Raw genomic sequence first — 26,922 nt, 5'->3', positions numbered from 1 at the left:
CACTCCCCAAATGGCTACGACAGTTGGAATTGAACCAATGTGAAGCTAGGAACCTGGAGCTTCTTCTTGGTCTTTCACATGGGTGCAGGGTCCCACGGCTTTGTGCCATCCTCAACTGCTTTCCCAGGCCACAAGCAGGGAGCTGGATGGGAATGGGGCCACTGGGATTAGAACCAGTGCCCCTATGAGATCCTGGAGTGTGCAGTGCAAGAACTTTTAGCCACAAGGCTACCATGCTAGATCCTCCCTGTTTTTTAAACTTGAAATTATAGGAGTTCTGTTATAGGGTTTCTTTCCTCTGGTTGCTATTTAAAAATTTTATTTCTTTTTTTTTCACATTTTATTATTGCAATCATTTTATGACACAGTTCAATATTCCCTTATTCCCTCCCCAATTCCCTCTCCCCCTCCACTAGTTCCTCCATATCATCACTAACACATAGCTCTTCATACTCAGTCATATGTTCATCATTGCGGGCATGGACAATGGCAGAGAGTCCAGAATCCTATTGTCAAAATATAATATAAACAGTTTCACTGTAAGTCTATCTTTGGAAACAGAAATGCATACCACACTGCATCCTCACATCTGGTTATTAGTCTCCATTACATAACTACTGTACATTCCTTAAATGAAAAGTTATGATACAAAATCAACAATAGAAAGAAAAATAGAAATTCACAATACCATGAAGTTAAATGACATGTTTCTAGATATGACAATTTCCATTACACAACTACTATACCTTCCCTTAAGTGAAGAGCCACAAAACAAAATCAACATCCGAGAGAAAAAAGAAATTAACAACACCAAGAAGTTAAACAACATGCCATTAAATGTCCAACGTGTAGCTGAAGAAATGAAAATCAAGAACCTTCTTGACGAAAATGATGCCACTGTATGATCTACAAGTCATTAAATGATCCAGTCAGAAGAAAGTGTCCCGAAGAGATGAAACCAACAGAAAACAACAAAACCCATGTGATAGAGTCTCTGCTGATCTTTGTTGGAGTTTGTTTCCTCCAGACAATAAACAGATGGGTTTTGTTTCTTAGTCCAGTCTACTAATCTATGATGTTTGATTGAGCTTAAGCAATTTACATTCAGAGTGAAATGTACATATACATTTGGTCCTGTCATTTTAGGAATGGGTTGTTCACTGGTTTAGTCTTCTGTTGTCATTCTACTGGGATGTTCTTTCCGTTTGCCTTTGGTTTTGGTAGATGCTATTCCTCTTCTCTGTCAAGAGAACATCTTGAAGTATCATTTGTAGGGCAGGTTTGGAAGAGGCAAATTCTTTTAGCTTTTCTTTACTCTGAAAGAATTTTATTTCATTTTCAAAGATGAAAGAAAGCTTTGCTGGGTATGTTATCCTAGGCCAACAATTTTTTCTTTAGAATCTGGAATATGTCACTCCATTGTCTTCTTGCTTGTAGAGTTTCCTGTGAGAGATGTTCTGTGAGCTTAATTTGCATTCCTTTACAAGTCAATTGATGTTTTTCACGTGCACATTTAAGGATCTTTTCCTTATGTTCAATTGAAGAGAGTTTGATAATCATATGTCTTGGTGAAGATCGCTTTTGATCAAGCCTGTTAGGAGTTCTATGTCCCTCCTGGATCTTGTTTCCCAATTCTTTCTCCAGATTAGGGAAATTTTCCTTGATTGTTTCATTAAATACACTTGCAAACTCATTTTCTCTTTCTGCACCTTCCGGGACTCCCATAACTCTTATATTTGGCCTCTTAATAGTGTCTTTCAATTCTTGAATACTTTTTTTGGCCTGATCAAGCTCTGCTTCCAGCTTTTTGTTTGCTTCCCCCTGGTGACAGGAGATATCTGCCAATTTTGAGATTTTTTCTTCTGCTTGCTTCATTCTATTTTGGAGACTCTCCACTGTACTTGTAATTTGCTCTACTGTGTTCTTAATTTCTGATATACCAGCCTTGATTTGCTTTACTGCTTCCTTAAATTCTTTGAACTCTTGCATGAGCTTCTCATTTTTGACCAGAATCTTCAAAATGAGTCTTATGGAGTCTGTGTCCCCCATTTTCTCGATGTCTTCCTCAGTTAACTCTGAGGTTGGCATAGGGTTTTGCTCCTTTGCAGGGGAGTTTTCAGTAATATTCATTGTGCTTTTGTCTCTTCTTTTGCTCTTGATCATTGTACTTCTGGTTAGCAGAGTCTTCTTCTTGGGGGGAGGTTTCTAAGCTGTGTCACCCACCGGTCTACAATGCGATTTTACTTATTGCAGTTGGCACACAACTTTTCCAGATCTGGGTTCCTATGTCAGATATCCACTGTGGTCTCCACAGCCCCAGCTCTTGGCTCACCACTCTCCACCTCCTGTGAGACCATGCTGAGGCTGCACCGTTGTCTCTGCAACCTTTCTCCCTCTTCTGGTTGGAGTGGGTTCCAGGATTAGAGAGACACCAAGTGTCCTATCTAGTTAGGTTGTTGGTGGCGCTGATCCTGTTGGAACCTATTGGACGTTACGTCTGGGTGCCACACGGACCTATTTTGACCGGTACAATGTCACAGTCGGTATTATTTTCCTGTGAGACCTCAGCAAGTTCTCGCGAGCTCAGCACATGCGCAGTTCACTGTTGTCCCCTGCAGTCTCAAAGCTATTGCCACAGTGCACAAAATGGTGCCCAACGTGCTACCACAACAGTTCTTGATCTGCTGGCCGTCAGATCTGAGGGCTACCCAGACATGCCCCGGATGGAACCCGTAGAACGCCATGTCGTTGCAGTTCGCCAATTCAGAAATGAGCACACTCCCTGCTCAGAGCATGCTCTGTACATTCCCTTGCCCTTTCCTTCTTAGGCACAATGGCGCTCAATTCAGCTCTAGGGGGCTGACTGGGCTATGAAATTCACTCTGTTCTCCCACTGCCTGAGGTTTGCTGCTCTGTCTCTGCTCCTGGTCAAATCAAATGGACCATCAGGATGGACAGTACTTTGTCTGGGTTCACCTCCCAAGCTCCCAGTGAAAGTCCCTTCCCACCTGGTTGCTGGTGGAGTTCCGGCTGCTGGTGGAGTTCAGATCGCCATGCTGGAGCATCGTTCACTGCAACACCACACTGCTGTGCCCACTGCTTTCCTGTGTCTGTCAGTCTCCAGGTACCCCTCTGCTGTTGTTCTGTCCTTTCGTATTTCCTGAAATATGTCCTCTCTGCTTCATCCAGATTAAATGTTTCTCCGTCTGATTTAACGTGTCTTTACCTATTCCGCCATCTTGATTCTCCTAAAAATTTTATTTTTTAAATATAGTTTTTTAAAACTGCACAACTTTTATTAAGGATTTCTTTGTTGACTTAATTTTTACATTGATCCATTTAATACATCTTGAATTTGGAATAGGAATTTGGAATAGTGTTGAATATGGAATAGGTGGTTTTTAAATTTATTTTCTTCAAGTTATTTGAACTACTTGTGTTAATAAATGATCCATATAACTCTCATCAAATTTGGACACAGTGTATAATGAATAAATATCATAGTAACTCACCAGTGTCATTTTTGGATTTTCTCTGGTGATCCACTGATTTTTTTGCTCTACTCTATACCAATACACATCAAATTGGTTTTACTGTCTTTATTATATGTGGTAATATCTGAAAAGCCATCTCATCAGCTTTCTTTTTCATCATTTTAATATGTATTCATGTTATCATATAATATATATCTAATTTTGAAAAAAAAAACACTTTGTATTCAAATTTTACTTGCATCATATTAAAATTAAAAATTTGAGATATTTGACATTTTTAATATTATCAAGTGTATGTTTCCATTTGTCTATATATGTTTTATAATGTAGGAGGTCTTAAAAAGTTCATAGGATATATGTATTTTGGCTAACAACAACAACAATAAAAAACTACCAAAAAATCTGCTTGAGGTCATTGTTGTGGTGCCACAAGTTAAGTTACCATTTACAATTCTGAATTCCACATGGGATCCCATTGGAATCCCTGCAACTCCATTTCTGTCCAACTCCCTGTTAATCTTCTCTCTTTTAAAATCTGTTTTATTTAAGGTTTATTTATTTTTACTGGAAAGGCAGATTCATACAGAGAAGGAGATAGAGAAAGATCTCCTGTCCACTGATTCACTACCTGAATGACCACAGTGGCCAGAGCTGAGTGGATCCAAAGCCAGGGCACTCTTCTGGGCCTCCCGGGTATGTGCAGGGTCCCAAGACTTTGGGCCATCCTCTACTGCTTTTACAGGCCACAAGCAGGGAACTGGATGGGAAGTGAAGTAAGTTGGACACTGCTACTCATTTGGGGCCAAGTGCATGCAAGGCAAGGATTTACCCAATGAGTCAACATGCTGGGCCCAAATTTGCTCTTGAAAAGAGTGGAGGCTAGCCCAAGTACCTGGTCTGTATTTTTGATTTTCTTGTTGATATTGTCTGCTTAGTTGAGGGGGGTAGAGGCTCCTTGCTTAACCTTAGCTCTTCCAGTCAAGTTTTTCTCTTACCCTGTCTCCTTATCCTCCCCTTCCCCGTCTCTCTGTCTAACTCTACTTTTCAAATAAGTGTTATTAAAAAATTACTTTGGATTTCAAAGTGCTTTGTACTGCAATTATCTTTTAATCCCATTTTTCATGATCTTAACTCTCACACAAGCTGTTTTCTGTGGGTATTTTTGAATTATGTAGTTTGAATTATTGAATTTTTGAATTATGTAGTTCAATTTCATATTGACTGGGATTTCTTCCCAAGCTTCCACCCGCCAACAGATTTTCCTCATTTTACTACAGTGGTGTAGTCCTTCATAAGGAATCATAATAACATCAGTCTCGAGTTTTCTAGGCAAAACATACTACCAATGGAAGAAAAGGGGAAGGATTTTTAACTTCCCATGTTTTGAAATATTAATAATAATAACAGTTTCTGATCCCAATCATAATGATTGTGTTTTGCCATTTATAATTTACTGTCAAATGTCACTTTCAAGTTGACAAGACGAGAGCTAATAAGGAAGGCCAGTGGCGTCCTTTCTGGAATTGTATGAAAAAGCACTTGTGTTGGTAACTCAGCAAGGATTTCAAAATGAGATAAAAATCAAAAAGAGCAGTCCACAGAAAACATTCCACATAGCCAACACAATTGTGAAAAGAAACAAATTCACCCGAATTTGGCACATTTTAAGCCAAATAGCACAGTATAATTTTACGTACATCAAATTTCTAAAATTCAAACTGCTAATTCATTCTTGAAAGTATGTGGTGAGGGAGTACTCTCATGACTGACTGTGGGAATGTGGGTTGATTGGCACAGGCTTTCTGTAAACATCTATTAAAATTGAAAGTGCCTGCATCCCTCCACTTGTTAATAACACTCCCGAGACTCTACCCCATACAAATTTAAGTACCAGATTATAAAGGTTTCTAAGGAAGGATATTATTATAACATTATTGTAACAGGGAAAAAAATGAGAAGAGACCCAAAGTGTAATATTTTGGGGCACATTTTGGACAGCCACTAGATAGTGAAATATTATTGCCAGAGCAGTTGGCTCAAGGACAGCAGGAGGCTGCTAGCTAGAGGAAGTTCTTGATAATGTGAAAAGTAGGGAGAATTAAGGGGATTAAGAAAGGGAAGAACATATTAAAATATCATAAAATGTCCTAAACAGTCTTAAAGAAAATTATGCTTATCATAGGATATAAAAATTGCATTGCCCATCTAAAAAATAAGAGCTGGCAGAGTAAACATGTAGAACTTAAAACTAATTTATTTTTGTCAAATTTATTTATGAATTGAAATCCACTATATTTTAGTTTGTTGTCCTCTATTGTGTTTTTTAGCTGCCACTATTTGTAATTTTAAGATTTTATATATATACATATATATATATATATTTATTTTATTTACTTGAAAGGCAAAAGGGGCCCGGTTCTAATCCCGGCAGCCCTGCTTCCCTTCCAGCTCCCTGCTTGTGGCCTGGGAAAGCAGTTGAGGACGGCCCAAAGCTTTGGGACCCTGCACCCATGTGGGAGACCTGGAAGAGCTCTAGACATAATTTTTATATTTATAAAATACATGAATAGTTATATACTTTTAGTATATTTACAAAGTCATACAACCACCATTGCCTAATTTTGGAATGTTTCTATTGCCTAAAATGAAGATCTATACCCATTTACAGTCATTCTCCATTCTTCATTCTTTCCAGTTCCTTCCTCCAACCCCCCTCCCATCTGTTTTCTATCTTTATGAGTTTGCATCTTTTGGATATTTCATATGGGTGAAATAATACATGCAGATTAACAATGACTTAAAGGATGTATCAATCAGTTTCAATATATGTTCCTAACTTTATTTAGATCAAACTGTAAGTAATTACTTAGTAGAAGAAACTTAAATACCAGTATAAACTTGATGAAAATTGTTCATTTGGAGGGCTGACACAATAGCTCAGTTGACTTAATACACTGCTGCAAGTGCCAGCATCTCATATGGGTGCTAGTTTATGTGCTGGCTACTCCACTTCCAGTCCAGTTCCCTGCTTATGGCCTGAAAAAGGCGGTGGAGGATGGCCCAAAGCCTTAGCATCCTGCACTGAATGGGCAGCCTGGAGGAGGCTCCTGGGTCCTGGCTTTGAATTGGCGCAGCTGTGGCTGTTGTGGACTTTTGAGGGGGTGAACCAGAGGATAAAGGATCTTTCTCTTTTTCTCTGGAAATCCGTCTTTCCAATAAGAATAAAGAAATTTTAAAAAACCACAAAAAAAAGATTGTTAATTTTTTCATATTATGATGCATTAATTGTATCTTAACTATCTCTTTTTTTTTTAAAGATTTATTTTTATTATTTTTTCATTGGAAAGGCAGATATACAGAGAGGAGAGACAGAGAGGAAGATCTTCCGTCCGATGATTCACTCCCCAAGTGAGCGCAACGGGCCGATACTATGCCGATCCGAAGCCAGGAGCCTCTTCCGGGTCTCCCACGTGGGTGCAGGTTCCCAAAGCTTTGGGCCATCCTCGACTGCCTTCCCAGGCCACAGGCAGGGAGCTGGAAGGGAAGCAGGGCTGCCAGGATTAGAACCGGCGCCCATATGGGATCCTGGGCATGCAAGGCGAGGACCTTTAACCACTTGCGCCACCGCGCCGGGCCCTAACTATCTCTTAAATGCATTTTTTAGGTAAAAGTATCAAATTATAGCTTCATGCAATCACATGTTGTCTGGGATTTCCTCCAGAGTGGAGGTGTTAAGTGAAGTGTAGCTGGTCAGGTGAGAATGATTATTTGGAGTATGTGGGATCCATTATACCCATTTTTTTATCTTACTTTTGAATATTTGATATGTTCTATATTAAAACATTAAAAAAAATTTGAACAATGCTTCTATTATTTTGTAATTGATCCTACTTCTAAATAGGACATTGCTGACAGGTTTGCTCTAGGGTGGGTTTTATTTAGCGAAAGTGTTCCCAGTCTGATTCCTGTGGTCTCCGTAACTATTGTCTGGCAATAATATAGGCTTTATAAAACAAGATTCATTTTTTTTTTTGTTAGTGAGGGCATCGATACATTTTATTTTGAAATTGCCTTACTGATACCTTGTTTAAAGCACTACCATTATCTAGACTTTCTGGAATGTGGGGAAGATTGCCTTGACAAACTTACAGGTTTCATGGGCAGAAATCCAATACTTAAATTCCTTCTTTCAAGAGCGCTTTAATTGAAAGAGAATTTTGACATTTACAATTTAAAATACTCAGGCTATTCTCCTATGATTTTCAAGGAAAGTTTATCTTGTGGATGATATTAATTACTTATTGAACTCTGTTTTGAAATGTGTAAGCAGCTAATAGTATGTGCATTTTTTTCAAGATCTGTTTCTATGAATTATTGTTTGTGTATATTTAGGTATAGTGGAATTAATATGGCTTTTCATAAAAGATATAGAGTTTTTTTGAGTTTGGTGTTCTTAAGAGTAGCTTATAAGAATTTTAAAAATTTTATACAAGTTAATTTTAAGATGTGTTTTCTTAGAGATTTGTTTTTATTTGAAAGTCCGATTTTTAAAGAAAGAAGAGCAAGACAGAAATATTCTTTCATCTACTGGTTCACTTCCCAAATGGATGCAATTGCTACAGCTGAGTTCATCTGAAGCCAGGAGCCTGGAGCTTCTTTCTAGGTGTCCCCAACTCGGGAGCCATCTATTTCTTAAGGCAGGAGACCAAGAATTTGGGCCATCTTTCCGTGAATTCCCAGGCACATTAGTAGGGAGCTGGATCAGAAGTGGAGCAGCCAGGACTTGAGCCAGAGCCCATATGGAATGCCAGTGCCAGAAGTTAATGATTAACTTGTTATAACAGCATGCAAACCCCGAAATGAATGTTTATAGTGATTCTGGTACTACTTTGTAATTGATATTTTGAGTTAAAAAAATATATGATGATTATAGCTTTGAAGTTAAGTTTCTAGATATATTTCAACATTTTGCTTTCTTAGATCTTCCACATGATTTTCTTATAAATCATGTACTAAAATAAAAGTGACATGAGATTTTGTTTAGTATTTCCATCTTGAGTTCTTGTTCCATATCATTTTTCTCTATGCAATATTTTGGAGTACTCTTAAATTTTTAAATTGGGTAGAGATGTTATATCATTTCTGTGTGGTATTTCAATCTGTGTTAACATTACATGACTTCCATATTTGCTCATGGAACTTTTTCACCTTCTATTTCTGAAGTTCTTGTCTTGATATTGATTGTTCTGATTCATTCTCAGTTTCACCATTTTTGTCAGAAGTGGATACAAAGTGACCTTTCTCCTTCTTCTTGTTACCTTTTTCAAAATAGATAGACTATAGGTGCTTCTCTAGGGAGTTTTGTCAAGGCAGAAGTTTAGAAATAAGGCTGGTGTGTCCTCTACTTGCGTTTTGGTCTCTTGATTGAGGTCGTTGGATGACAGTTCTGGTCTCTAAGGAAAGCCTTTCCTCTCCCAATACTGTAAAAATCATAGAAATAAGTTTCAGCTGATGCTTAGTTAGGTGTTTTGTTTGTAATGTCCTTATTGATTTGCGATTGGGGAATATTGATTCAGGACTAAAAGTTTGTAATGTTTTGGCAGAAAATATTAAAATTAATCTCTATTCTCCATTAAAAAAAAAAAGATTTATTTAGCTATTTGAAAGGCAGAGCAACACAGAGAAAGGAAGAGACAGAAAGCTCTATTCTTTCCCCCAGGCAGCCTCAATTGCAGCAGGTCAAAGGCAGGGGTCAGGAGTCCAGCCCAAGTGCAGGGGCCCAAGCAATCTGGTCATCTCCGTCTGCCTTCCTGGGTGCATTACCAGGAATGCTGGGTTGGAAATGTAGCAGCCCAGACTCAGACTGGCATGTTGATGTGGGATGTCAGTGTCAACAGTAGCAATCCAACCCACTGAGCCACGGAGCTGACCCCTGCCCTCTGTTCCTTAAAATGCTTATATCATTAGTGGCATTTGCATTGGAACTTGAGCCCTGGGCAGATGGTTGCAAATGACACCTCTGCTCTGTGAACACATGTGCTAAATTCATAATGAGCCTAGTGATTATTTTAGGATCAACTGAATTTTAAGTATGCCAAGTCATTTCTCCCTATTCCCTTCTTGCTTTCTCCTTATATTTTCTTCTCCCTGATTTGAAAAAAGCAATGTGAAAACATTACTTGACATTTTTGGGAAATCATGCCTAGAGTTCTCCCTTTCCTCAACAGTTATTTTCAATATACACTGAAAGATACACTGTGGGAATTAAAAAGGTGAGGGTGAATATTGGGAATTTCAGTTCTGTTTGACTCAGATGACTTATCTAATTTCAAAAATAAGATTGTTCAGATTATTTCTAAATGAATCATTTCTCAAAGTCTAATACTTACCTATTATTTACCTTTGATATTTCCAATGTTTCTGGATGGAAATACAAAGTATAGAATAATTTTGCCTTTTTTATAGGACAGTGAAAAAAGTTGGAAGGGACTGTATTTGAGTTTCTGTTCTGCCACTGAGTAGATTTGTGACTATTTTGCCTGTGAGTGATTCTTTACCTGTGAGCTTCAATAGAGGAAAAACTTGCTGAACACCAGATATGTGGTTTTTTTTTTTAAAGATTTATGTATTTTTATTAAAAAAGCAGATTTACAGAGAGGAGGAGAGACAGAGAGAAAGATCTTCCATCTGCTGGTTCACTCCCCAAGTGGCATCAACGACTTGGGCTGAGCCAATCCAAAGCCAGGAGCCAGGAGCTTTTTTTCAGATCTCCCATGTGGGTGCAGAGTCTCAAGGCTTTGGTCCGTCCTCCTATGCTTTCCCAGGCCACAAGCAGGGAGCTGGATGGGAAGTGGGATATTAGTGAAAGTGGAGCAGCCAGAATATGATCTGGTGCTCATATGGGATCCCGGCACATGCAAGATGAGGGAGGACTTCAACCATTAGGCTACCATGCTGGGCCCTGAACACCAGATATTTTAAGGATTAAATTGAAAATGTCAGTGTTGGGGTCTTATCCTGCAAGAGTTCATAATTACCTAGAAACATGAGTGCATAACACACATAACTAATTGAGTCTTCTTTGTGACTGTGGTCATCATGTGATGGACCGTGTGCTTTCTGTGCAAATTTTGTTGGTTTGTTTCATTGAACAGGTTGCGTTCAGTTTCCAGTCAGGGAGCCAGGCTCTAGCATGCCTGTCATAGATTACTCACTGGGGAGTGAGAAGATAGTATAGTGCTAATGTGTCTTAATTCTTGCGTAAGTGTTTGTTTTCATAGATCATACCATAGCCATTTAGCAGCATGTTGAAACCTTAAACAGAACTTAAACATTCCTTTGCACCAAAAATTGCATCAACATCATAGCATTGTTTCCAATTATAAAAATCACACTAGTAAAATTTTGGAAGATTCCGGCTAATGTGTACCACGGAGGCAATGTGATGCCCCAAGTAGTTGAATTCTTGTCATTCCTGAATGATCTAGATTGTGTTTCCTACTCAGTTCAGCTTTATCAATTGTAGGCCTTTGGGGAATGAAACAGTGCCCCACACCCTCCTCACTTCCTCCTTTCTATCCCCCCTCTCAAATAAATTAAAAAAATTTTTTTAAGTTTTTTAAAAATATTAACTATGCCTGCCGTTCAGGGATGCTATAGGATTAGACACAAATATAACCAAGGTGCCTGATTGAGTGGGTGTGTTATCCACAAGACTGATGAAGATCAGAGGAAACAGATGGTGATAGTCACTGTGACACAATAGCTTAGACCAAAGCTTAGCATGCCTGTATCTCATATCCAGATGCCAAGTCTCTGTTGCTCTGCTTCCTAACCAGCTTTGTGCTAATGTGTCCGGTAGACAGTGAGTGATGACCCAGATGCTTGGGTGTTTACCACCCTATAGAAGACCTGAATGAAATCCCTGACTCCTTGCTTCAGCATGGCACAGCCCTGACTATTGTATGCATTTGGGAAATGAGCCAAAGGATAAGGGATCTTTCTCTGTTTCACCTGCTCTAATTCTGCCTTTCAAATAAATAAATCTTTAAGAGCGAGAAAGGGAGGGAGATTCATGGATGAACTCTCAAGAGATACTTCCAGTCCAAGTGGTGTTGAGTTGCCTATGCTAGAGGGGATCCAGTTCATAAAAAGCAAAAACCTTTTCACCACTCTTTAAAAACAATTCAGGATAAAAATAGCTTTAGTGAGCTCTGTTGTGGGTGGTGAGGGTCAAGGATATAAATTCTGAAACCTTAAATTGTTTCTTGAGCACCCAAATGTAAGTGACAAAAGGCATGCCTTTTTATTTATATCATAATTTTTATTTTAGCTCATCTTTTATTTTTTTAATTGTATATATTTATGAGACACAGTGTGATATAGTTTGGTCCATGTGTTCAATATATGAGGATCAAATATGATGAGCTGGCATTTCTATTTTCTTAAGCATTCCTTGAAAGTTTCCAGATTAACAATAATTGTTTACTTATGGCATATGGTGCAATAGCTTAATAAACATACACTGTATGTGCTGATCAAGTCAGAGTAATTAACATTTTTCCTCACCATTTCATTTGTAGCTTTTGAGCTCATGTTTTTAATTTATATCAAGACTGTATGGGAGTTTATTATGAACTGTGGTCACTCTGCTGTGCTGTGGAACACTAGAACTTACTCTGTTTCCCAGCCTGTGTTTATCCAGCCTCCCTCCTTCCCTAACCATTTCTTTTAGCCCTTATGTTGGTAATACCTGAATAAAGGCACAATGAGGCAACTTTCTTATGTTTTCAAACAAGGCCGCAAAATTGCAGAATCCACTCATATCTGATCTAGGAAGAATTAAAGATGGAGCCAAACCTAGCTAAGAATACTAATTGGGTAAGAGCATTATAAAAGATAAATTGGACAAATAACTAATACTTAAAGAAACAAGGTGGTATATTCCAGAGTTGTGAATTAGGTTTCCAAAATGAGTACGATTCGGTAGGAAATAAAATAGCTGTTCAGATTTAGAAAATGATATTTGCCAGATCCAGAGTGTGCAATGAAATGCTGTTCTGAGGAGGGGAATTAACTGTGTATTGGGAAGGCAGAAGGAAAGGGAGGTAAAGAAAGAGAGGTGAAGAGTGAGCTTGGAGCTTCAAAGTTCAACGTTTTGAAAAGCCAACAGCATTTTCACTTGTATTCCAGAGAAATATTAAGAGTGTTTCACAATGAACAAAAGTAGTAAGAAGAACTGAGATAGTCAACTTAAATATTAATTCTTAGAACATAGAAAAAGCACTCAAATATGTCTTGCTGAAACCAGACTACTTTTAGGGAAGCAAGCAATGTTTTCTTTCAGGCCAGCTAGTTGACAACTAATTCAAGAAGGGTTATCTCTGCCACTCACAGCAGAAGTGTATCAGTATACTTTATTTGAATCTGATGATGATACAGCTAAACTTTTTGCCATGACTAATCACACGAAGTGTTAAATCTGCCATGCCCTCAACCAGTGGTGCTCACTCCTCAAGCTTCTGGTTTCTGCTACTGATTTGGCTAAAGATGGCTTTGCAGAGACAAGTTTGTAGAAACAGCAACTTACATAACATAAACATACACTTTTAATATATCTCATACATATGACATATGCATGTACATATGTATGTTTATATCTTAAAAAAAATCGGACGGTGATGGGATACAATTTGGTATGGGACAGGAATTGAAATATGCAAGTAGATAGTAAGGCTCAAAACAAGACTTATGCTGCTCTGTTTAGGTGTTTTCCCATCACTTTCTGGATTTTTCTCTCTACCCTAAGCGCAAGATAAGGATTCAGAAAACCAGAATGCTAGATCCAGCCTTATCTTACACTTCAGACTCCTTTTGGATAAGTTCCCTGACTTCCATAGTCCTCCGTTTCCTGACATCTCAAATGAAAGGGTTTTCAGATAGGTTCCACAGGGTGTAGCAGAGGTGCTTCGTGGGCTGCTCTGGAGGGTGAAGGCAGGTCCTGCCAACTTTTCTCCTTAAAACAAAAACAGCTTTGTTTCTCTGTATATTATAACTTGGGATGGCTACACAATTTTCTAACAGGGGATTTGGTTATTTAGAAAAACATTGAGACGGCACTAAACTGGAAATTCTGTAAGAGGTGTCTAAAATAGATTTGACACCTATGGAAGGGGACGATAGTAGTTATACACCAAATAGAGCAGGAATAGAATGTGGGAAGCATTTGAGGAGCTATTGGTTCTGTCCTTATCCTCCTAGCAGGTCGTGCACAAATTTGATTTCATTTTCCATTGCTCTTACATCATGAGAGTGAAATGAAAGTCTGCGAAATTGCACAATCCATTTGTATTTTACTACTGGAACCATAAAAATGTTTTGAACATTCATTGGGTGCATTTTTTATGATAATTTCTTTTTTGTATTGATTTTGTCTCCAATAACTGTAACTTTTCATCTATATCAGATTTTTTAAAGATCTATGATGATATGTTTATGAAAGGTACCAAATATTGGTATGTTTCAGGCTTGCCAGCTCATGGGAAAGTGACATCAGTGTCCACTCACTGACCCTGCCCTGTGCCACTTGTTTAGAACTGCTGTTGATACTCTCAAGGAGTAACGCTACGCTCCCACCTTCTCTTCGCCATATGAATTCCTTTCAGGTAAGGAATAGTTCTTTTTTTAAAATTGTGATTATTTTAATATTTACTACAAAACAAAAAGGGTTACAGACCCATATGGGCCTCAAGTGTGATTAAGATATAGAGGGTCCGTGAGAGGAAGAGGCGGGGTGGGTTAGATAACTGTTTCAGTTTTCTCTCCTGTGTATACAGCTTTGTTTGGGAGGAGATAGCTGAGAAAGTGCACTGCTACAGGAAGTGTTCTTTACTAGAGTCTGATTTCTCAGCTACTTGTTCTTCAGAAACGAGCCCATGGGGACCAACAGTTTCAAATGACAATAATAATACTAAGCATCATGTGTGTATTGCCTTGTCTGGTTTCTTTTTAATAAACAAACAAATAGAAGTTCAAAATTGATTCTGCAATTAGATAAGAGTGGCACTACTCAAGGTTCTATAACCCCAGAGTTTGTTTCTTCCAGTCTCCTTACCTGCCTCAGACAAATGGCCAGAAGGTCTGGCAAAAGCACCTGTGAATGCCGCTTCCCTTCTCTCAGCTATGCTCTGTAGAACAAGGATTTTGAGCCTTTACCGCTGGCTTGAAATCCAATTGCTAAGTAGATGTTGAGCATTAATTGTGTCCTCTCCATTCAGCACCATTTCGCTGCCCTCTCCTATCATTTGCCCACTGTCCTAGATATTTTTGTTCTTGCTACAGTTCTGCGCTAATGTATGTTGACCAGCAGGATGATCAGCAAATGGACTCTAGCCTTGTAAACAGCTGATAGTCACATGAGGTGGCTGGTGTAAATCAATATGTTAACTAGTGGCAGAAGTTGTGCTCCTTTAGCTACTGACTGTAATTGAACCCAGCTGTGACCCACAACAATGGGAAATATTCATGAGCCCTTTGATGCTCATAGCAAGACCACTTGCATCCCTGGGAAATGAGTGAATGCAAGTTGGTTCTACTAGTGGAGGGTGTGTACTGCATGGCACATCTTTGCTATGTGGTGAAATAAGACATGTAGGTTTTCCTGTGAATTTTAACTCAGGCAACTGCCCGAATTTAATTTACAAGCCTGCTCTCTTGGGAATTACATAGGTTGCTTTTCTAACTTTCTTCTTGTTGCATGGCCTAGGGCACTCAAAGTTCAGTCTCTGGCCTTAACATCTGTTCTTGTTACTTCTTGTTACTTCAGGTTCTGTCTACCTTGAAATGTCCAGCCACCCTCTGTCCCTGCCATTATCTCTATTTTGTGATCATTCATAATTATTTTATGCCTTGAAACAGGATTGATTTAAAATTCTCTTCACCAATCTACATTTTTCTTAAATTCTGTTCAGTGGATTAAACATAGAAAATCACAAAACGTTTATATAGACCCACAAACTTTTATGAAGGGACATACAAGAATTTTAGCAGTGGTTATCTTTGGGAAGCAAAGCTGCAAGGCAGTTATTTTTTATTTCACTCCCTCCCTTGGGTACTGTTTGAAACTTTTATTTGCTATGAGAGTGAGGAACAAGCGAGATGACTCTGTCTTCGAGGATTTTATGGTCTGTTAGTGGAGATAGGACAATCATCCATGTGTGATATAAGGAGATAATAATTTTATTTCAAAGTAGCCTCAACACAAATCTCCAAAAGATTAAAGACAAGAGAGTAATCAAAGCTGAGTGTGGAGGATCTCAGAGGAAGGCAGTCTACATTTCTGCTCCTCGAGGGGAAGGAGGCGTCACTCCCCGACAGATTGTTGTCTTAATGTACCGTAAACCTGGGCGCCTGTACCACTGTTGGTGCTTGTGTGCTTTCAGTGCCTTTTCTCAGAGGAGAGCTTGGAGCCATCCAGACCTTAATGACGGGATGGCCCTCGCTGTTGAGGGTTGAGCTTCATCCGCTTTCAGTCCCTTCACTGAATATTATTGTCAGGAGAAGATACACTTTCAAAATTTCAAAGACTTTTTTTTTTCGGAATTTTTTGGAATTTCAAAGAAACTGGACACTCTTAGGAGCAGTATCTGCCAACGTTCCATTACTGCTGTTTTTCCTGGAAAGATGTGTTTCCAGGAACATTCTAGGAGTAGGATTCCCTAGGCAGGTCTTTATTCAAAAGATAAAGGTGCCTGGAAAATACCAAAGGCTTCTGTCTGGTTAGAAAGTGATGCTTGTATTTTCCATCTTTGTAACACTACTTAATCATGTAGCACAGTGGTGAGGGAAGAAACCACTAATTTTGTGTGCTTGGCATTTATTCTTATAATTGGAATCTCACTTTTATACACAGTTTTGGAGAGCAAGATTGACAAGAGCTGTAAAATATTAGAATGACACTTGAGACCATGTTTACATTTTCAGTTCTCTTACTTTCCAGGCTATCAGTCACTGTGAGCAAATGCTTCTTTGTCTGTACAACTGTTATTGTAGGATTCATGTACTGTTATCCCTGCCAGATCCCAAAGGGCAGGATTAATTTATTAATTAAAGCTGTTCACATATATGAAACTCTTAACTTCTTAACTGATTTTGTAACATTTCTGTTAAGCCAAAAGGATATCTTTTGGTGGTGCTGTTATCGTTTTTGCTGTGCTTTGTTATAGGTACCTTATTATCCCTGATGTGATTATCAGCAAACAGAACATAGGACTTGGTTGAGAATTGCTGATGTGGTGCTAAGTACATGTGTGCTGTAGTTGTTGGAACCTCAAAAAGACAGATTAATTTATTATTTCTTCCATGAAATCCTTACTCTTTACCCTGGCCCTGCCTCCCTTTCTGACCTCGTCTCCTGCTCTCTCCCTGTCATTCATTCTGCTCCAGACATGTTGGTCTTGGAGTCTGTGCACTGGTTGCTCTTTTCTCTACTACCAGGCCAACAATCTACACTTTGTCTTTGCGTGACTGGCTCCTTCTAGTCTTGCAGGTCTTATCTCACTTGTCCTCCTCCCTAAGAGACCAGACATGAGCCTTCCACTAGATCTCCTTTTCCTGTCACTGTAATACTATAACCTCACATTGTTTTACTCTCTCCCTAGATTGTCCACCATTTGAAATGATCTTGCTAACTTATCTTTTTCATCTACGTCCATGTGTATTGAGTGCATCAGAGGGAATGCCTGTTTTAGTTCAGTGTGGCATCAATGGAATTTGAAACAGGACTTTGATAAAGAAACAACTAATAAATATTGGCCAAATGAGTGAGTGGATACCTAAGTAAGATACAGAAGGAGCTATGTGGCATTATGGGAATATGGAAGACTGTATGAAGGGAAAGCACAGATAGAAACAGTGCACATTTGGGGACAGAAACAAACACCTTTACTCAGATTGGACAGTGCAGCACTCAACAGGCAGTGTTTGGATTTGCCATATGCTAACAACATTATTTATTTGTAAGAGATACAGAGAGGGAAATAAAGATCTTCTACCCACTGTTTTGTCTCCCATATGGCCACAGTGGTGAGAGTTGGGCTATGTCCAGGCCAGGCACCACGAACTTCTTCCAGGTCTCCCACCTGGCTAGTAGGGGCCCAAGTGCTTAGTCCATGTTTCGCTGATTTTCTCAGGCCACTAGTAGGGAGCTGCATTAGAACTGGAGTGGCCAGGTCATGAAATGATGCCCTTACGTAATGCCAACATTTCTGGTGGCAGCTTTACTCACTGGTCCACAGTGCCAGCACCACTGCAGGACGTTTTAGAGCCTTTCATGTGCTTAAGGCATGATGTGTCCTCCTAGATAATAAACAGAGACTGTTCTTCCCAAATGTACAAGACATCATGGAGAACTTTTCTTAGGCCATCTTGTGCGATTAGTGTTTTGTAGAATATGGATGAGGAGATCCTGTTTCATGCTAAATCTGTATATTTGGATGACTAAGACAGAGTGAGCCATGATTGTTCTTAGTGGGAATATCCCTTGTTTAGGTGAAAGGAGGATGGATAGAGAGGGAGGAAGAGAATACTTATTTATTTGTTTGTTTATTGGAAAGTCAGATATACAGAGAGAAGAGTCAGAGAGGAAGATCTTCTGTTCACTGGTTCACTACTCAAGTAGCCACAATGCCTGAAGCTGAGCTGATCTGAAGCCAGGAGCTTCTTCCAGGTCTCCCACACAGGTGCAGGGTCCCAAGGCTTTGGGCCATCCTCAGCTGCTTTCCCAGGCCATAGCACATGCAAAGTAAGGACTTTAGCTACTAGGATACTGCATTAGGCCCAAGAGACTCTTACATCCACTCCTCAAATGGACACAATGGCCAGAGCTAGGCCAGACCGAAGTCAAGACCCTGAAACTCCATCTAGGTTTCAGATATAGGTGACAGTGATCTAGATGCTTAGGCCACCCTCTGCTGCTTTCCCAGGCATATAAGCATAGCCTTGGATGGGAAATAAAACAGCCAGGATTTGAGTCAAAGATTATCATGTGTCATGTTAATGTTACCCACTGTTTTACAATGTCAGCCACAGAGGCAGTCTTAGTTACCTCCATAAAAAGTGATACTACAGTTTGAGGAGGCTGATTATTAAATGAATCCTATTATATATTTTTTGAGGCAGAGTCAAAAAGAGGGAGGGAGAGAGAGAGAGAGAGAGAGAGAGAGAGAGAGAGATCTTCCACTCACTGGTTCATTCCCCAAGTAGTTGCAATGGCCAGAGCTGGCTCAGTCTGAAATCAGGAGCCAGGGACAGAGTGGAAGATGGCTTCCTCCAGATTTCCCATGTGTGTTCAAGGGCCCAAGCACCTGGGCCATCCTCTGTTGCTTTCCCAGGCATATGAGCAGGGAGCTTAGTCAGAAGTGGAGCAGCCAGGTTTCAAACAGGTACCTATATGGGGCACTGATGTCATACAGAGTGGCTTTACCTATAATGGCACATCACCAACTCCTATCTCTTCCTTTAGTGTCTAAATGGTTCTCCTTCTGGTGAGGATCATCATGACAGAAATGTACGATAAGAGTGAGGTCTCTTTCTTTGGAGTCCTATGGAACTAGGCCAGAAAGCCCCTGAGCTCTGTGTTCTGCCTGATACTCCCAGTTCTGTTTCAGTCGAGTGTCATCCACCCTGAGCACTGGGCAGCTAGGTAGTGAAGGTAGAGGCTTCTTCTGTTGGGTAGATTGAGTCTTCTGCCTCTCTCCTAACTGTGGCTTAACTCCTGCTGCAAATGTCCAAGGGTAATCTGCTTTGGAAATTGTATTTAAATGAGTGGAACTGATGGGATGTTCTACAGCCTTGTTCCCTGACTCAAGGAAACTTTTTACCACGCTTTACCTTATTAACTATGAATTCAGCTCCTCACAGCTGCTTCTGGCCGTGTGAACTCCAGCTTGAGTCTTAAAGTTGAAGCTCTTCCCCCCTCTTTTCCTCAATCATGGATATTTATACATTTTAAAACAATTTTGAAATAAATAGTTTTTCAAACATGGAGATCCTCACATCAACTCTCATTTTCCAGGTGAAGAAAATAATGTGTTCATATTTTTATAACTACTGAAATATGAAGCTATGTCTTAAACCTAGGTCTTCTGATTCTATTATTCTGCCTCCTGATAGTTATAGCAAAAAAAGCCAATAAGCTTGGGTGTGACAGCCCTGGGCTGGGTATATCTAATTTTTTAATACCTAGCAGCAACAGTACATCTTTATTAAGTTCATCCTTTGGGGGAGCACAGCCTTCTCCCATGGCATCATTTGGAATAATATTCCAAAGGATTGTGAGTCCTAGAAAACACCTTGAACTTCATGAAATTACAGCTTTATGTATATGCTGTGTGGTTTAATAATAGGTAAAATATGTAGATGAGACAAGAATCTCTATAGACTTGTATATTACTACCTGAAAATTAGACTTGGCTAGGAATATATCCATAGTGCTAGATGGTTTTGAAATGATTTCCTCTTTAGTGTTGATGGATAAAACAAAGGAAACATTTTGAATTAGAAGTCTATAAATTATTCTGGTTTCTAGGCAAGAAAATCTCAACTGATTGTGTTACTGGAGTATAGTTTGATGTTGAGTTGAGGAAACAAATACTTAAATTTCATCAGTTCCAGGATGTAAAAACCATACATTGAGCTTCTCAATGATCAGAAAGCAGTTATTTCACAAACAGTTTTTCAGTTCATACTTTTTCACTCTCAGTACTTGAAGAAAACAGAGTAATACTGGAAAAGTTTGGTCTTTTCACCTTGCCATTTGACGACATCTCAATTGGGAAGCTTTGATGATTGAGAAGTTTAATAGTAACAACAAGCTATAGGAATGAGAAAGTGGGGTTTGGGGCCCACCTGCTAGCCTAGTGGCTAAATTCTCGCCTAGCAGCCAGCAGGATTCCATATGGGCCCTAGTTCATGTCCCTGCTGCTCCATTTCTCATCCAGTTCCCCGACAAAGGTTTGAATCCTGGCTTTGGATCTGTTCAGCTCCAGCCGTTGTGGCCCCTTGGGGCATGAATCAGTGGATGGAAGATGTTTTCTCTGTCTCTCCTTATCTCTGTAAAATATACCTTTCCAATTAAAAAAAAATCTGAAAAAAAGCATGGAATAATTGGGAATAATCAGTATTGATATTTGATTTAAGAGTCATTTGTTTATATGAATTAGAATGGGGGAGGAATTCCATCTGCTGGTTCATCCTCCAGCTGGTCACATGGATAGGGTTGGCCCAGACCAAAGCCAAAAGCCTGGAGCTTCTCCCAGATCTCCCATGTGGGTGGCAAGGGCCCAGGCACTTGGGCCATCCTCTGCTATTTTTTTCCTGGCCATTAGCTGGGTTGGAAGCAAAGCACCTGGTCCTCTAACAAGTACCCATACAGAATGCCAGCATCACTGGTAGTGGTTTAACCTACTACTATATAATGCAGGCCCTTTCCTTGAGTTTTCAGTGCATAGGTATACACATTGACTCCACAGAAACAAATGTATGTGTGAAATCGTCCTCATTGAATATAGCAGCATTCTGTGCTTTCCTCAGTTAGGTCTTCTGGTATGAAATAGCTTTCCCAGAAATTGTTCAAAGGTCTGGGGACTTCACATGGAAGGAGTCCTTTTACTTGCTGAGAGGGGTGGGGACAGGGCTGACAGCAGTTCACCATGTCCCAGGGCTTCTACAGATGCCATCAGCTAGAGTGCACAGATTTGGGCTCCCACTTCCTGGACTTTGCCCTGAGGCCTGCTGATCAACATTTGGGGTCTGATAGAGAGTAGGGTTAGCTTCCACTGGTCCTCTGGTGTTCACCATTCTCTCTCCCTTCAGTGGGTAGACAATCAGAGTTGAGTTCTAGTCTTTATATTTACAGAATACAGTCTCGAAGATAGTCATGACGGTTCTATTTTCAATCTCTTCAAAACGGTTTTCTGTGAATTGTCTAAGCTCTTTAGATGTGAAAAGATGTTGCTGTCTTCATTCCTTCTTAGCCTGTGGTTTGGGGAATAAGCAGGTATTCTTAGCGCAATAATCATTCTTTGGTCCAAAGTGTCCCTTGCTCTGCCTACTGTGCTGAAATCCTCTGGAGAGGATATCGAGGACGAGGTGGGACATAGTGCCAGAGAGTTGAGTCAGACAGTAACTAGCTCACCTGGCTACCCATCACACCTTTCAAGAGGCTGCTTTACCCTCTCAGAGTCCCACTTGTACTCAGACTTTACAATCCCTACCAAGGAGTCAAGACCACAGGCAAAGCTGGGCAGCAGCTGTACTTTCTGTAGCACTTGGTAGGGGAAGTCTGATATCACTGAGGATTCTATGACTTTGTCTTACTGAGAAGAGGTGGGGACTAGTATGTCCACAATCAAGTCTCATTTTAATTGTTTGCTTCTTAATAATATCTATTCTGTTCTAAAGGAAATACATGCCCATGATAGAAAAACACAGCACGCTTTTCATTAGCAGTACTTACAAGGCAGTACTTATTTTTCCTTTTAGTCTAAAAATATAGAATCTCAAAGTTGAACCCACTGCTGCCTTTTCCGATTTAGTCCTTGTGTTTCATGGCATGGTAGGGAGAGAAGGCCTGGTAGCAGGGCCAAGCAAGCTGTAGGTCACCTTGTGATTTGAGAGCACTCATACTCTCTGTGTCTCACTGAGTTCTGCTGATACAGAGGTGGGTAGCACAGAGGATAGGATCGGTTTTGTCTAATTCTGTGATGATGTGATTATCAGTGGGACTGCTTCTGAAATGTCAGTGCACACAGGAAGCTCATTTAAAATTTAGATTGTCCAGTGGCAACTGAGAGATTCTGTTTCAGTAACTTTGGGGAAAAGCCTAAGAATCTGCATTATAACAGGCACCGAAGTTTTTGATAAGGTTTTCAAGAGTGAAACCGTTAAAAAAGAAAAAGCTTCCTTGACAATGGACTATGCCTTCTCTAAAATGAGACATGAAAAAGTTCTCATTTATTACAAATGCTTAGTCACTAGCTCAAATAGCCTAATGACTCATATTTTCCTTTTTTCTTACACAGTCTTTTGCACTGAAGTGAACTGTCCTTTTTTTCCCCACATTTTTTTTCACAATTTTTTTCTTCTCTCATATCCTCACCCTTTTATATTCAGATGACTTTGTAGCATTCAATTGTTGGTGAGCTCTGCAATTCATATTTCTGCCATTGGTTGTGAATGCCCTTTATTCCCTGTGTCCCCTAGTCTCAGGATTTCCTTCTTCCTTGAGAGGTCCAACCTCTGAGGTCCTCTCTCCTTCTGGCAAGTCTGATGTAGTAGGATAATCACTTAGGCTGGTATAGAACACAAGAGTCCAGCCTGAGATCCGCTACCAACTGCACTTGGGATCCCAGTCTAGTTAGGTAGTCTTTTGGGGTCCCAGATGCTTTATCTGCACAAAGAGATAATTGGACTAACCTGTATATAAGGATACTTCAAGAAGTTTATGGAAAATTGGATGAAAAAATTTCTTCTGGTGCCAGGATGTTGAAATTCGAGCATAGCTTTTTCATAGTACTTGTTTTTCAGAAACTCTTTGAAGACCCCTGGCATGCATGTCTTCCAAATTTAGTTTACACCAAACAAACAGATCTCATTCCATTCTCTGTGAATTTTTGGAAGTACCCTTGTGTGTGTGTTTGAAGTTCCTTTTAATGTAGAGGCACACAGAGTTGTTCCGTCTACTCCCAGATGTTCCTAATTTATTCACTCAGGCTGAATAATATAATGTGGTTTTTTTTTTAATAGACTAGGTCCTTATTTCTTTTGAACATCTTGAAAGTGTTTAGCTGAAGAGAAGCATAGATAAAGCCAGATTGTGTAGTTTGTGTTGTTTTTGTTGGTTGGCTTTGATGCTCTACATGAGGATGAAGTCTGTGCCACAATACCTTCCTAACCACCACAGGGAAGAGTCAGGAATGATGGAGTTCTGATGCTGCCTGGTCCTTGGCACCACCTTCTTGTAAAATTCAGTTCACTCATTCCTGTGTAGGCAGGCAAAGGATGAACACTATCAGATGGGGTGTGTGTCAACGGAAAAGAAAGGGATGAAACTTGCAATGTTGTTAGGCAGTTCTTGGTTTTTGCCCTTCCCCCTTCTTGTCTGTCCTCCCTTTGGCTTCTCCTACTTCTGTTTTCATCCCTTTGGTTTCCTCTGTTGTTCTTGGTCTACATGGAAACATGTGCAACTTAGGAATTTTCCAGTGGGTTTTGTGTTTGTACTTTGTTTATAAATATGATTACTCCAAGAAAATTACCTAGAATGTGAGCCTCTTCCCTTGCCTGGAGCTGTTAACCAGAGGACTTTGTTCTTTCCTAGTCTGAACATGGCTGTATTCACCTGAGCAACTCCCTAGTGGTGGATCTTATTTCTTTAGAAGGGAAACTCAAGCTGTATGTCTGCTTTTAGAGAAAAGATGGTGTCAAAACACCTGAATTCACTGGCTCATAGAAGGAGCTGCTGCGTGTTCTCAGGAGCTTTTCTGTCTAGAATGAAAAACAACGCCTCCGAGGGATGCCAACTTCCAGGCAGTGATGCCTGTGGTGAGCTCTCCTACTGAGGACTCAGCAAAGAAGGAAGATTTGGAGAAGGTGCTGAGTGGGGCCAAAGGACATGTTGAAGTTATTTTAGCCTTTCCCAAGTGACAAAGTCCTGGTGTGAGAGTGGGAGATGGGTCTGGACCCTTTGGCTTGCTCTGAGGAGAGCTGCTCAAGTCCCTGTGTTTTCATTCCCACAGCTCCAAAACTCATGGATTCAATTTCTAGTAGTTAAAAGATTCACAACAGTATAAGAGCTTGCAGATTAAGTTAGCCCGAAGAAGAAAAGCAATTATCCAATTTGCCTTCCCTTAGAGATCAGCAGGTTACTTCTTTGTGGCTTGGAAGTTCAGAATGATGGTTAAGGAGCAGTGATTATGTTGGGGCAGCAGGAAAGCATTTTTGTAGTTTCAACCAGGGGCTTTATGCAGTCAACAACAGCAGTTGGCCTCTGATACTTCAAGGTAGTGTGATGAATCTGTAGCATGGAACAGGGGGTACTGGTGTATTGTCTGCAGCTGTGATCAAAGAACACAAACTAACTTGGAATAAAGAATTAGCAGAGTAATGTTCAGGTGCCGATGTCTTGTCTGTTTAGAACTGAATGCAATTCTTCACACACATACACTAATTGTTTATCTATAATCTCAATGTATTTTGGTTCTTTCCTGCTGGTTTTATGTCATTTAGTTTTCTTGTCATTTAGCTCCGGCTTGGAAATCATTGTAAAGGCCATCAACATTTGAGATAGTGTCCATTTGGACCATCAGTGGCATTTTATCAAGTCCTCCAAATATGTTAATTTTCTTAGCAAAAATATTTAGAGCACAGAAAAGAAGCTGTGGTTATTGGTATCTTCATTTTCAATATGTCAGTGGAATCTTGTTACATAGAGAATTGTTCAGTATCTTTTACCGTTTGAAAAAAGGCAGAGACATTACCATTTTTAAACTACTGAGTAGGCACAGTCTTTTCTCTAACCCTACATTACCTCATTACTATCATCTATTGTATTTTCCTTAAGTGAATAATCCTAAATATTTTCTTATTCATTGTCCATTAGACTATCAAATATCAGCCTTTATGTTTTGTTTGATTTTTGTATCTAATCCACTTATAAGCTATGAGTGGTAAACTCAGCTTTTGTCTAGAAAAACTCAGCCATTGTCTAGAAGAGTCTTCATCTACTTCAGTCTTGAATGATGTAGATGTAGATCCTATAACAATTTTTAGTTTGAAACTCTCACTCATTGCCTTCTGCCAGCTGTTTTGTTGATGAAGCAGAAGACTGCTACTATTCTGACAGGAAAGGGTTTTTTTTTTTTATTTTTTTTTTTTTTACCTGAAGATAAAAATGTGCTCTGTTGAGGACAGCACTGTGACACAGAAGTTTAAGCTGCCACTAGCCACACTGGTATCCCATATCAGAGTTCTAATTCAAGTCCCAGCTCTTTGCTTTTGACCCAGAATTCAGCATATGTGCTTGGGAAGGCAGTGTATCACAGCCCAAATACTTGGGCCCTTGCTACCCATTCAGGGAACCAGATTGAAATGATAGCTCCTGAGATTGGCCTGACCAGGCCTAGCTGTTGCAGCCATGTGTGGAGTATCCCAGTAATTGGAAGAGCTCTTTCTTTCCCTGCTCTTTCTGTTGCTCTGGCCTTTAAAATAAATAAGCAAGTAAACAAATAGGTAGATAAAAATCCTTATAAAAATTTATTGTGCTGAGTATTCTATGTGAACATTCTTGTTTTTAATTGATTCTAGAAAATTGCCAACTATTATATATTAAATTTCATGATCCACCAATCCCCTTCATTTCTTTCTGACTCCTACTAGATATGAATTGAAATTTTTAAACCTGCTCTTCTGGTCTTTTAACTGTTGTTTTGTTTATATGTATGTATATGTGTTATATCCCAGCTTCATTCAGAAGGATTTCCTCGAAATTGGATCTAACAAATCACTCATCCTGGTGTGTCTATTTAGTTTTGTTTCAGTGAATATGTGTTTTCATTTCCCAGTTATAAAATTCTGCTTTTAAGTATTTTGGTTATTCTGTTATGTTAATAGTATCTAGATGTGCTTACCTATTTCTTAATTTTATAGCTCTGTAACTTAGGGTAAGGCTTCCTCCTATGTTTGAAAGTTTTGTTTCGCAAGTTCATCTTGTTTAAGTTCTCTTTTCTTCTCCTTGTGTTTGGTTGGTTTTTTGTTTTTGTTTTTCAACAATTTCTGTTAGTTTTGCAATGACTTTAACCCAGTCTGCCAAGGGCTGTCAATAGAATACATTCCATTGTTGATTTGGGGATTGTACTCGCTAAACCAACTGGCAGCTTGGCTCTGTCTTGATTAGAAGATTGAGTCTATTTCTTCTCATACCTGTAGATGTAGAGCCCTAATAAATCATAACCCCAATGATTGTCAGCACCAAACTTTCTTTGGTCTGCTTCCATGAATACCTGGCAGTCAAGTCCAGCTCCTTCGGGCAGGCTAGTGGCTTCAGTTCAGTGTCGCTGATCAGTGCTTCCTGCCTGCCTAGCCTTGTTTTGTTGAGAGTAGCTACAAATAGAACTTCCCTCATATTTCACCTGTCATTACTCTAAAATTGAAGAATTCAGACAAAAACTTTGGTGTCATCTTGGGCTTTCTGCAATTTAGCCTTTGTTTCCATAGAAGGAGAACAATATTGCTTTTCTGTTTGGTGCATGCTTTTTACAAAGTCAAGGTTTACCCTGTTTCTGTAATTAATGTAATAGGTATGACTGTTGTGTTTGTTTTGTTGGTCTCTTGTTTGTTTGTCTATTTTTACCATTCTCCCTATGTCTTTACATTC

At 39.5% G+C, this 26,922-nt stretch overlaps 1 protein-coding gene across 1 annotated transcript in view; it reads left to right on the top strand.

Annotated features, from left to right (window-relative positions):
* Positions 1 to 26,922, top strand: part of UBE3D (ubiquitin protein ligase E3D) — a 136,656-nt gene that overhangs the window by 63,572 nt on the left and 46,162 nt on the right. The window contains exon 8 of the mRNA XM_040983683.1: positions 14,020 to 14,158. Within this exon, the coding sequence (XP_040839617.1) occupies positions 14,020 to 14,158 (139 nt within the window). The remainder of the gene's footprint in view (positions 1 to 14,019; positions 14,159 to 26,922) is intronic.

The sequence above is a fragment of the Ochotona curzoniae genome, unplaced genomic scaffold (assembly GCF_017591425.1).
Source record: "Ochotona curzoniae isolate NIBS_2020 unplaced genomic scaffold, NIBS_Ocur_1.0 contig_3819, whole genome shotgun sequence".
In the NCBI taxonomy this organism is placed as follows: Eukaryota; Metazoa; Chordata; class Mammalia; order Lagomorpha; family Ochotonidae; genus Ochotona; species Ochotona curzoniae.
This window is presented reverse-complemented; position numbering and strand designations above follow the sequence as displayed.